At 27.4% G+C, this 13,426-nt stretch overlaps 1 protein-coding gene across 1 annotated transcript; it reads left to right on the plus strand.

The window, feature by feature from the left end:
• Window positions 1–1,091: 1,091 nt before the first annotated feature.
• On the plus strand, window positions 1,092–5,406 carry LOC124933062. Its single transcript, XM_047473787.1, has 5 exons — window positions 1,092–1,208; window positions 1,336–1,409; window positions 2,838–3,172; window positions 4,494–4,525; window positions 4,611–5,406. The coding sequence occupies exons 3-5, from the start codon at window positions 2,851–2,853 to the stop codon at window positions 5,280–5,282; spliced, it is 1,026 nt and encodes a 341-aa protein (XP_047329743.1). The 5' UTR covers window positions 1,092–1,208; window positions 1,336–1,409; window positions 2,838–2,850; the 3' UTR covers window positions 5,283–5,406.
• Window positions 5,407–13,426: the final 8,020 nt, after the last annotated feature.

Raw genomic sequence — 13,426 nt, forward strand, 5'->3', positions numbered from 1 at the left:
TATTTTTCTATCAATTTTTTTCTTTAATAAAACCTTAAAATAACTAATATTCAACAAGCTTGTATTTTTTTTTTTATTAAGAAGAGGATCTATTTAAGTGGTTTAGTTATATATAATAAAATATTTTTCTTAGAGACTGTTGGTCCTTTTAGGCCTTATTTGATTTTTGAGTTTTGGGTTTTTTTTAAAGAATTTTTATTTAAAATTTAACCACCACTTAATTCATTTAATTACTTTTTTTTATTTATCAAAATATCAAAATTAGCCTTTATTTAATTATTTAAAATTATTTTATCATTCAACAAAGAGATAAAAAGTAAGTCAATAAACACCCCAAAATTATTTTTTTATTTAAAAAATCCTAACAAAACCCCCAACCCACCCAAAAAAAAATTTCAAACCAGCCCTTAATAAAATTCATCCTAATAAATTTATATAAAATATTTTTTAAATTAATTATGCTATATCACATCACATTAGATATGACAACAGGATAGAGGTAAAAATGACAAATTAAAACTAATCGCGTTAAAAAAATTAAATTGTCCCGTTGGGACGATTTTTTCTCGAAATCGAACGGAAATAGGCATAAATGATATTTGTGTCTCCGTCCTGCCCCGTTTTCACCTAATTCTGTTTCCAACAATATAAACATAATTAAATATATAAAATTATAAATATATTTATTTTTTAATTATATTTTATAAGAGTGTTAAAATTATTTCCTTATAATAATATAAAATTTTAATATATTATCATATATATTATATTAAAAAATTCATTTTTATAATTTTTTATTTTATATTTAAAATATTTTATAAATAGTTACCGTTTTAAAACTGAACGAGACAGGAATAATATTAAAAAAATCTCCGAAATATGGATGGGACATGGGACGGGAAATACAATTCCGCCCCCGAACCGTTAACTAATAGATTAACTCGATTTTAGAAATTTTAGATTGATGTGATACGGTTTATACCATATTTTTTTAATATAAAATAATATATGTGTATTTATATATAATATAATATATTATAAAAAGGTAATATAATGAAAATAAATAAATAATAGAAGTGTGATTGATAACTCATAAACACAGTCGGCTCGACTTTCTGCCGGGAATCTAACAGACCTTATCTCGACGCTACTGTTCATCTCTTTCTCTCTCTATAATCTTTTCACAAACCCTAATTTCATGATTGATGGTAAGGTTTAATTGTTTCCCTTCAACCTTTCGAATTTCTATCATTAATGTCGCGATAAGCCCTAGATTATGTGAACTGCTGCTTCTTTCCTATTTCTAATCTCTTTTTTCTTTCGAAATCGCTTCAGGAAACTTGAATCGCCACTCGCGACCGAGGATGTCCATGTTTTTCTCTTCCGTTTCCTTTCTCTGAACCTTTGAGGTAAGTGAACGAGTCAATCATAGGTTAACTTTACGCTGCTGTGTCTGATTACTCTGATCCTGTATTATTATATGTCTGTAGTCTGGAATTTTAGTGAACAACTATTTCATTGTTAGATCAATAAGACTTCAAAAGAAAAACATTAGTTTAGTTGTTTGCAAGGCTATTTATGCCTCATTTTTTTAATAAATATAAGTGTGTTCTTGTTTTGAAGTTATATTGATCTAACAATCATCCCATAGAGTGTTACAGATCTGTCGTTACACGATATTGATATTCTTTTGCAATTTTAGTTTCGTTCATAAATCACTATCTTTACTCTTGCTGATAAGAAATTATGCATTTGTTAGTAATATCTCCTGTAAGTGCCACAGGAATCTATGTTAATATTTTTGTAATCATTTCTGTTCTGGTGTTATTCTTCTGATTATTCTAATTTCATCCTTATGTAATAAGAATTAACTTAATTGGAATTCAAATTAAAGGTCAAGTTTTGAAGCTTCACGAGATTTCAAATCCCCTACTGCTAGATGTTTGCATACAATGAGTCGTCTTGTAGATTAATAGTCTTTTTTTTCCTGGACAATATTGTTAAACTAATCTGTAATTTGGACAAGTTATATCTTCCACATTTGTGGCTTTCTCATAAAAAGGAGAATCTCAAAAGGCCAAGTTTTGAAGCTTCACGAAATTTCAAATCCCCTATGTTTGCATAAAAAGAGTCTCCTTTGAAGATTCATAGTCTATTTTTTTTTTCTGGACAATATTATTGGGATTGAATTTCCATAAAACTGATCTGTAATTTTGACAATTTATAGTTTCGAATTCTGTGGCCTATAAAAAGGAGAATCTGAATTATTAACCTTACAGGAATTCAAATGAAAGCTAAGTTTTGAAGATTCACTAAATTTCAAATCCCTTACTGCTAGATGTTTGTATAAAAAGAGTTTTGTTGAAGACTATTAGTTATCTTCTCTTCTGGACCATATTATTGGGATTGAAACTCCATTAAACTAATCTGTAATTTGGACAATTTATAGCTTCCACTTTCCTGGCCTTCTCATAAAAGGAATATCTAATTTATTAACCCTATGGGAATTCAAATAGAGGCCAAGTTTTGAATTTTCACGAAATTTCAAATCCCCTACTGCTAGATGTTTGTATAAAAAGAATTGCCTTGAAGTTTATTAGTCATTTTTCTTTTCTGGACCTTATTATAGGGATTGAAATTCCATAAAACTAATCTGTAATTCTAAATTTCTACATCAGCGATTGTTGAATCTCTCTTTACTATTTCCTTGTGTTGTTATTTATGTTCTTCTATGTTTATCTGGTCTTTGACATCATTAGTCATATATTGATGTAGTAGTTTTGTTGAGTCCTTATGATCGTTTGCTTTGAGTTCTAAGGATATACTCTCTTTTGCAGTGTACAACATAGCATGGGATCAACATGTTGTACTGCTAGAAAGAATGAGAATCTGTCCAGCAGAACTGCAGGGGACGTCTTGCATAGAAATACTATATATTCACCATCATGGAGCTTCAGACGGGATAATCGAAGGCGTGTGGCTGGTGAAATTGAAAACATCTCATATGCGCTATCTCCTGGATTTAGCGGACATAGTAGTACAGAGATTAAAGGGGAATTATCCCTTGAAAGAGGGAGTTTTGCAAGTGGAAGGAGTCCCCTAAGAATTACAGTGTCTCCAAAGTCTCCAATTCATGAAGAACTGGTGGAGGGACATCTTGAAGCTTCTTCAGGTAATATATGTTTTCCAGGATCTAAAATATCTAGTTGATGATGAATTATGCATGCATATAGATTTAATGTAACGTTTTAAAGATGGTGAATGTGGTAAAGAAAATGTTTAAGCTTAGTTGTTTGAAGCTACTTAAGATTGTAGATTGTTTTGGGCAAGCCCATTTGAGCAAGTTTATTACATTTAGAATAATTAGGTTGATTTAAGAAGTTAACCAATTTGATTTTGGAAACCAACATTTTGTCACAATCAAGATCCCCACTAAAAGATCTTCAAGTTAAAATTGAAAGTGAATGTTCTTTTTGTTATAACATCTTTTACGGGTCACGATCCAGATTATTTATTGGATCATGATTCAGATAATAGTGTGATTTCTGTTACTTCATTTAGTATACAAATTATTTTTTAGATCATATTACAGATTATTTTCTCAATCATTGTATTTTTGTCACAACATAACAAAATGTACATTTTTCTCGGATAATAATCAACATGGAAAAAATGTATAAGAAAACAACCCACTAAGCTACTTAAATAGTTGTAACAACAACCAAAGGTTCTTTACCTTGTTCTGAAAATCTTTTATCTCTTGTTTGATGAATATGGTTGATCACTGTCGAAACTCACTACTTGAAATAATTATAAAATGACATGTTTTCAGTTTTGATTGTGTTGTTTTTGACTAGTTTGGGAGAAATCTGGTATATTGATGTCTGATTTATTTATAAAATTTTCACTGGCTTTACCTTAAAAATAGCATACAAGGTGATTGGTGATGCATTATTTTCAATCAAAGGACTTTTCTACTAGTCATTAACATTATTTTCACTATAGTTTGATATAATATTTTATTCAATTGATGTTGGTTGATTTTGTTTTCCTGGTTTTCACCGCAATATTCCCTATATTTTTTCTTCTTTATAAATTGAAATTAAACCAAATTTTATATCTTGATTATGAACATCTTGTTTGGTGGTTTATTACTATCAGTACTAAATAATAAAGGAGTGAGTCATCTCATTAACATCCTATCACTTCATGTTTGTAATATGATTATACAACTTTGATATTGATGGAAGCCTAAATTCTTATGAATTATCGAGTGCATATTCCAGGCGATCTTCGATTAATGCTATTGATACGCAAAACCTATTAGCTAGGATGAACGCCTATAAACCATTAAGCACTTAATTGAATTTGAGAATTCAACGTCTGAAATTCGAGACTTTTAACACTTGAGCAACTCTAGAGGGTCAAACAGAGTATAATACATCTATTTGTAGTGTTTATGCTAAAAGATCACTTCTGCCTTTATTTTGCAGATATAACAAATACCAACCATGGAAATATAGAGGTGTGTGTTTGTATTAAAATGGTTATGTGAAATGTCTATGATTACGCCTCGACTTCCTTGTTAACCTAATTATGTTCTTTAATAGGACAATAGCTTCAAAGAACGAAAAGAATCACATGGAGTTAGCGATTCATCTGAACCAAAGATTCCAGTTAATGAAAACCCATCAAGCTCAACCCAACCAAGGCAAATCACGGACAGTAACAATGGCTTGATCTTAGGAAGTGAGTCCCACGGAGGTTCATCCGACGGTTGGTCCATGAGAACCTTCACCGAACTAGTGGCATCTTCCCGAAGAGAAAGATTGTCGTTTGAAAGCGACCTTTCGCGTTCTCCCTCCAATATCATCGATGTACGAAACTGCGGAATTTGCTCAAAACTTTTGGCGGAGAAAATGATTGTGGCGGTTCTGGCTTGCGGGCATGTATACCATGGCGACTGTCTTGAGAAGATGACGCAAGAAGAGGAACAGTGTGACCCGTCTTGTCCGATTTGTCTGTTTGGTCCGAAACAATTGGTGAAGATGACTAGAAAGATTCGAATAGCCGAAGAAGAAATGAAATCGAGAAGGAACAAGATATTCTCATCTGGTTGTAGTCAAGTTAAAGATAGTAACGATGTTCGAAGTAAGAAGGCTAAGACGGAAATGGGTGGTAGGGTGCCTTTTTTGAGGCGACATTTCTCGTGGGGAAGTAGATCGATGTCGTTGGAGAATAAGAACTATGATAGGAAAGGGTTTTGGTCTAGATTTCATTAGTATTATTAGATTTCTAGCAAGGGGTTGAATTTAAATCGAAATTTTGAGAAATTTGAATGGATTGGCAATTGGAACATGATCATCTTGAAAATGGTATTAAAGGTTTTTTTTTCTTATGTTAGTTTAATGATTTTGTTATATAATTAAAATTAGGATAATATTATATACTATATATATTTTTTAAATGTTGAATGTATTTAATAAAAATATTAAATTATAAATTGAGTAATTGAGTTTAAATAATAAATTAGAGTAGTTCTGAAAAAATTAAATTAATTTGAGAAGGTAAAGTTTAAACAAAATTAGTTTGAGAACTTCCCATAATCCAAATGCCTTGCAAAGGTTTCCAAATAATATATTAGAAAACACATTTAAAACAATTTTCAAAATTAATTTTCATTTTTGTTTATTTAGTTAATTGTAGGGTGCCAAAACCTTTTTGTTCTTGTCCTATTTAAATAAAATGATATTATTTTTCTACCCATGTGTTACAAAATGAAGAATATGAGAATTTGAGTGAATTTGGAATAAATATGATTGATAGGATAAACATTCATATAAATACATAGGAAAGGTAAATGGAAAAAATTAGTAAGATTGAATAAATTAATTTGTGTTATATATACTTACTTCTTAGTTAACTTGAAACTTAATAATAATTAACTTGTGGGACTTTTGATAAGTTAGCTTGTGGGTCTTTTGATAAGTTAACTTGCATTAATGACTATAAGGTTGGTGCTACTTTTTTAATTCAAGAAAAACAAAATATTGTGAAATCATCTATATTATGGTGCATCCAATTATTTTGTGTTTAACTATGAAATATTTTTTCTCACTATTTTATTTAATTATCCATTCGTCAATTAAATTATTATTATTTTTTAAATAATTTATGTATATTAAAAAAATAATAAAAATCATTTAATCACAGATACAGAATATGACAATAAAAAAATCACAAACACATGCAAATAAAAAAAATACAAATATGTTATCCAACCTGTTATCGAACTCGTAGATTCTAAAAAAAAATATTAACTCTCTGACCAACTCTAATGACTTTCCGGACCGAATCTCAAAAAATATCATAATAATATTTACATCACAATTACGATCATTGCAAATTCAACAATTTTTCTCAAATCAAAATATGTAGGTCTTCCATATCAGCCGCCTCAATCCAAACTTCTCAATAACTATTCAATGACTTGGGTTTCACCTAGGGAATCTTAGTCATACTCCACAAAAGACTCTCAATATTAGTCACCTCTAACAATGCAAACATAAGTGGGTCGCCGATTTTTCACCTGTTTATGACAATACAACAACTTATCATAATCAACATTTTTTCATGCACATATTATCAGTAAGAATTTCACTGTAAATAAAGCTTAATCCAAAACACTAAATCTTAGATTAAATATTTGACTTATAAACTTTTCCCAACAAAAACCATACGAAATCATCTTAACGAACAAATTGTAATAATGTTCACATTAAAATCATATGGAATCATCTTGTCAACGCATAACATCTTGTTTAGACTGTGTACACTTGTTTGCTTCATAATGTTTAATCTTTTTATATATCTAATTAGACTAGTGAAACCAATAGACCGAGATCAAACATGTCCTCAACTTGTGATATTTCTACATATAAAAATGAAAACAAATAGTAAGTTTGATTCAATTTATACTCAACTTATTCACTCTAGCTTATTCTCACGTACATTTAATAGTATTCAGTTTATGCTTAGCTTATTCGCTAGAGAAGGGAGTAGAAAAAAATTGCGTTCAAACGCAAAATCTGTTTGATTATAATTTTTCGTTAACTTATTACGCAAAATTACTGTAACAAATTATTACGCAAACGTGACGCTTAGATTAAACGCCGACGCCGAACTAAACGCGCTCAGACCCATGATACATCGCAACTAGACTTTTAACATTACATTAGACTTTTGACACTACATTAATTGTCGTCCCAAAAACTGGTCGAAGATCCATCTCTTGCGATAAATTTGGACTGCTCGCAAAAACTCTTTCACATTGAATAAATTCTTCTAAAATGTTATGACTCGCTAAATAATTAAATATTTTGGTGAACAACCCCCGACAAACTAAATTCTTTATATATATATTTTTAAATATAGTTTTCATTGTATTTTTAATTTTCGTTATCAAATAACTTAAGTTTTCATAATATCAATTTAAATAATTCAATCCGAAAAAGTTGATAATTGTGTATAGTTTTTTTATTTTTTCTTTACATTTTGTTTTCAACAAAAAAAAAAAATTGTAATAATTTTACCATAGAGGCAATTTTCGCGTTTCTTTTAGAGAAAATGTTGTACATGAATTTGGAAAGCAAACTAAATTTAGTTACTAACTATTATTAATAAATTTGTTAATTAGTATTATAATAAAATACAAGCTACCTAATAACTGTCTAGTCATGCAAAATACGCATTAAAAAGGAAAACCTATTTCAAAGGATCACATTTCAATAATAATAATAAAAAAATATTTTTCTTAAAATCTGAACTTTTTTATTTATAGCACTAAATTTATAAAAATAAATAACTAACCAACTAAGTTAAATAATTTTGTTTTTTAAAATTTAATGTTAAAATAAAAAAAATTACATAAAACCTCAACTATATTCTAACATTAGGGTAGGTTCCTAATCCTCATAAATAACACAACTAATTCTATTTTAATTATTTGTTTGAAATAGTCGACCGGTTCAATCCCAATAGAATGAATATGTTTGAATGACACGGTAGAACCGAGTTATGTCCTTAATTTAAAAAAAATCAATTATTTGTTTGATCAAAACTTTCATTCTTATAGTTAACCCTCCTCTACACTAATTTTAGGAGTTTTTTTATTTATTTTTTAAACTTGAGTATTTTATAAAATAATGATCGGTATTTTAGTTGGGAAATTTAAATGATCGGTATTTTAGTTGGGAAATTTGAATGATCGGTATTTTAGTTGAGAAATTGGATGAAATGACATTAATAATGCCTTTATTTGAGAAAATGACAAGCGCCCATAAATCTTGCAAAAATACACCATCTAATGACAGGATAATGTTTGTAAAAATAACATCGCGTAACGCAATAATGTTTGTAAAAATGACCTCACGTCACTCAATAATGTTTTACAAAAATGACCACGAAGAAATAAAAAATCTGTAACCTAGTGATATCAACTGTAACATATCTTCACACTCAAACTTATTTTGAGTTTTCCATCTTCTCTCCCGATATGACCAAAATATGTTTAGGTCCCTGTTCTATTTCCAAATTTATATTTAAGTCTTTTAATTTATAAATTATATAAATATTATATATATAATTATTTTATATTTCATTATTTTATTATATTTTACATATAATAATTTGATGTTTTTATAAGCATATAAATAAATTTATTAATAATAAATATTTTTAATAATTTTATTTTAATATATATAATAATAATTATAACTATAATTATAAAAATTGGTCTTTTGTAAGAAGTTTATTGTTCGGTTCCTACACGATGTTGATGATCCCTTTTTAGTTTGACTTTCTTCACTAAATAACCGAGTCGTCCAAATAAAAATAAAAAAAAATACTTGAAGATACTTGTCTCATTGACTCAGGAGTTAGTTTTCTAACTCCAATAAGAGATATAAGAGATATTGACCAAATACTTGTTTTTATTTTTGACCTTATAATTATCATCTTTAAATTTCTCAAAATTTTTAAATAATATCTCAAATATGATCGCATTTCTATTCAGACTTGAATTTAGGAGTATTAATAATATTTTTGTTCTATACATCTAAAGTTATTATAAAATGATTAATCAAATTCAATAAAAATAATAAAGTGAGACACAAAAATTACATTATATAAAATGTGGATACTTACTATATTTTCATTTGAAGTACCGTTTTCATGCATATTTTTTATTACTTTTATGTATGCATGTAATATTTTAATTGCTTTCTCGATTGTTTAAATTCGTGCTTGCATAGATCTTTTGGTGTGAACCTTCCCATGCTCAAGTTTTTCTTCATTAAATGATTATTCTATATGTGACCAAAATCGATCAGATGATTGGTAAACCCCAAAAATTGGGTCTTGAGAAATTTCCATATAGATTCGACATAAAAGAATATCTTCATATTGTGGTTATATGAAACTGATCAGATCGACATTCTTACAGTAAATTAGATATGATAAAAATTTATTCTAGAGAATAAAGGACGTTGTAAATCTCATATCTTGTTTTATAGTGAAAAATCTTCCACTTTCACACCTCTTAATTTTCTGAATTGAAATGACCATTCGATACAAAAATTCTCACATCTCTCAATTTTCTGAATTGAAATGACCATTAATAACAAAGATTCTCAAATCTCTCAATTTTCTGAATTGAAATGACCATTTACTATAAAAAAATCTCACATCTCTCAATTTTCTGAATTGAAATGACCATTCACCACAAAGATTCTGATATCTCTCAATTTTTTAAATTGAAATGACCAATCTACAACCAAAAACCCATGCACAATCTCCAATCGAAAAACTCATTTTCAAACTCATTTTAATGTAAATATCAATCAAACATTAATTATTTTTCAATCAAAAAACTCATTCTCAAACCAAAAAGAATATTCTTATAATATTCTTCCTTACATCAACTTTTATAAATTTTTAATATCACCCATATATTTTATAATGTTACAAAATTACACCAACAATGATATCAACGTATTAGAGTCACTCATCTTTTCTCGGATCTAACTCAAGGTATCGCTCCTTTAGCTCATTATGTGATTCAAGGAATAATATAACATGGGTTATTATTTAGTTGATAACATATATCCAAAATGGTCTACCATTGTGCAAACAATTCATGAGTCACGTGGTTAAAAAAATATATTTCGCAATGAAACTTGAAGCTTGTAGAAAAGATGTTGAACGTGTATTTAGAATTCTTTAGGCACGTTTTGACATTATAGCAGGACCATTGCGTTATTAGAAAAAAGAAGTGCTTCATGATATAATAACTACATGCATAATTTTGCATAACATGATTGTGGAGGATGAACATGATCTAAGTGTACCAATTGAGATTAAGTTGGAAACACTACCACCGAAGTTTAAATGGTAATAGATGAAAATACTCGATTTGAAGATTTCATATCTCGATATAAAAAAAATAAAAAATAAAGATGATTACATTGCACTTCAAAATACATTGAAAAAAAAATTTGTACTAATAATTTTTTTATTTCAATCTCAAGTGTATTTTTGTTGTCAAGTGTATTTTTTAGCTTGTGTATTGTAGTTTTGTATATTTTAATGAATTTTTATTTATAAATTTTTTATATACAATTTACTATTTTATAACTAATTTAAACACAAAATTAAAATAATATTGTGATGTAATTTGAAACAATGTAAAATATATTAGTGATATTAAAAGTTATAAAAGTTTGATGTGAGAAATAATATTATTAGAATATTCTTTTGAAGAATGAGTTTTTAGTTGGAAAAAAATTACTATTTGATGTAACATTTACATCAAAACGAGTTTTTTGGTTGGAGGTGGTGCTTGGGTTTAAAATTGGTTTTTTGGTTAAATATGTGTCAATTCAATTTAAAAAATTGAGAGGTGTGAGAATTTTTATGGTGAATGGTCATTTAAATTTAAAAAATTGAGAGATGTAATTGTTTTGGAGTGAATGGTCATTTCAATTCAGAAAATTGAGAGATATGAGAATTTTTGTGGTGAATGGTCATTTCAATTCAGAAAATTGAGAGATATGAGAATCTTTGTAATGAATGATCCTTGATCAGAGATTTCTCTATGAAAAATACGAATCGGAGTTTGAAGAAGGAGAAGCAGCCCTTGACCCGCAACAGTTCCGCTTTTGTGTTAAGCTTATCTATTTTTTTTAATAAATGCTTTGCCATAAAGGGTTTTTTTTAGTGAGCGTGTCACAGTTTACTCCTTTTTTTCTTTTGTAAAGAAAGAGGAAGAAAGATATTCGATTTTCTCTCCTATTTACTACGGCGACGAAGAATCAAATTTCATATGTGGCAATTCCGCCAAGATCTCTTCGTTAGTTGGGGGAAGAATCCGCACGAATCGGATTTGAACATATTGAGAGAGAATTGGATTTGGTTAGACAATGTGTGGATCATTTCAATTCAGAAAATTGAGAGATATGAGAATCTTTGTAATCATTTCAATTCAGAAAATTGAGAGATGTGAAAATCTTTGTGGTGAATGGTCATTTCAATTCAAAAAATTTAGAGGTGTGAAAGTGGAAAAATTTTCACTATAAAACAAAATATGATGCTGTAAATAAGATTTACAACATCTTTTATTCTCTAAAATAAATCTCTATCATATCTAACTTGTTATAAGAATGTTGATCCGATCAACTTCATATAACCTCGACGGAGTTATTCTTTTATGTTGAGTTTATATGAATTTTTTTAAAGACACAACTTGGAGTGTACCAATCATCTGATCGATTTTGGTCATGTACAGAATAATCGTTCAATGAAGAAAAACTTGAGCATTGAGAGGTTCGCACCAAAAGATCTATGAAAACATGAATTCAAACAATCGAAAAAGTAACTAAAAGATTACATGTAAAAGCAGTAAAAAAATATGCATCAAAACGGTGCTTCATATGAAGATATAGTAAGTATCCACATTTTACCTGATGTAATTTTTGTTTCTCATTCTATTATTTATATTAAATTTGATTAATCTTTTATAACTTTTAGATAGAACAAAAATATTATTTATTCAATATCCTAAATTCAAGTCCAGATGGTAATAATATTGTATAAATAATATTTTAAATCCTAAATATTTCAATAATATTGGATGAATTGATTCATCGAATTATTAAATATTGGTTGTTTGTTTCATAATTTGCTATGTTAAAGTGTTATTAAATAATAGTTTTAATATTTTTTTCAATGGGATAAATTTATAAATTTTTTAATGTGAATGTATTTTATAATTTTTATAATTATATATATATATATATATATATATATATATATATATATATATATATTAAAATTAAAGTATAATAAAATTATAAAAAATATTCATTATTAATAAGATTATTAAAAAATATTCATTATTAATAAAATTATTTATATACTTATAAAAATATCAATTTGTAAAATTATTATGTATTAATGTAAAATATAAAAATTAAAAAAATTAAAAAAAATTATATAATATTTATATAATTTATAAATTAGAGGACTTAAATATAAATTTGAAAATATAACAAGGACCTAAATATATTTAGGTCATAATTTTCCGTTTCATTTTTTTTAAAACGCAAATATGAGTCTCGATCTAGAGAGAGGATATCGAAAATTGAAAGCTGAAAATGGAAGAGAATATCAAACACTGAAAATGGGTTTGAATTAAGATCAGTTAGTGTATTCTGGAGTTCGGTTAGAGTTACTCATTTCCACTTAACTTCATTTTAAGACTCAGTTGTACAGATTTGATGTCACCCTATATCACCTTCACAAAAAAATAATTATTTTATAGGATAAATCAAAATAAATGAAGAGTGCAACATGGTGTCATTTTAGTGCACCAAATTAATTTATTCGTGTCACAAGAATCACTTAAAAAAATCTCTACAACCAAATGGTAACAATGCCTTATAATAAATATGTTAAAACATACCATCTTATTGTTATTCGAATTAAAAATATATCATAAAACAAAATGATCTATATGTCACACTCAAAATAACCACAACAACAACAACGTATTATACATAGACGTGCATATTTGGCCAATATCTCTTTTTATGAGCTTTTTCAAGTTTCAAAATTCTCTTTATTAAAGTATTTTGTCACCATTTCCCCAATACATCATTATCCTTTATATGATAAATTATTTTTTTTTTTGTAAGTCCATAACGGAATCTTGAATATTTTTTATTTAAAGGAAATATATTATTTAATAACATAACTAGGTTATTTAAAATTTATTAAAATATTATTCTATATTTAAAATTAAAATAATTTTATATTTCAATTAATAAGTTAACTAGTTTAAAAGTTAAATGTGATTGCTTTTTTTTTTTAA

This window comes from Impatiens glandulifera, chromosome 3, assembly GCF_907164915.1.
Source record: "Impatiens glandulifera chromosome 3, dImpGla2.1, whole genome shotgun sequence".
Classification (NCBI taxonomy): domain Eukaryota; kingdom Viridiplantae; phylum Streptophyta; class Magnoliopsida; order Ericales; family Balsaminaceae; genus Impatiens; species Impatiens glandulifera.

Coding starts and splice junctions, on each gene's coding strand:
- LOC124933062 (XM_047473787.1), top strand. CDS start 2,851: ATGGGATCAACATGTTGTACTGCTAGAAAGAATGAGAATCTGTCCAGC. Junction 3,173..4,493: donor ACATCTTGAAGCTTCTTCAG/GTAATATATGTT, acceptor TTTATTTTGCAG/ATATAACAAATACCAACCAT. Junction 4,526..4,610: donor CCAACCATGGAAATATAGAG/GTGTGTGTTTGT, acceptor GTTCTTTAATAG/GACAATAGCTTCAAAGAACG.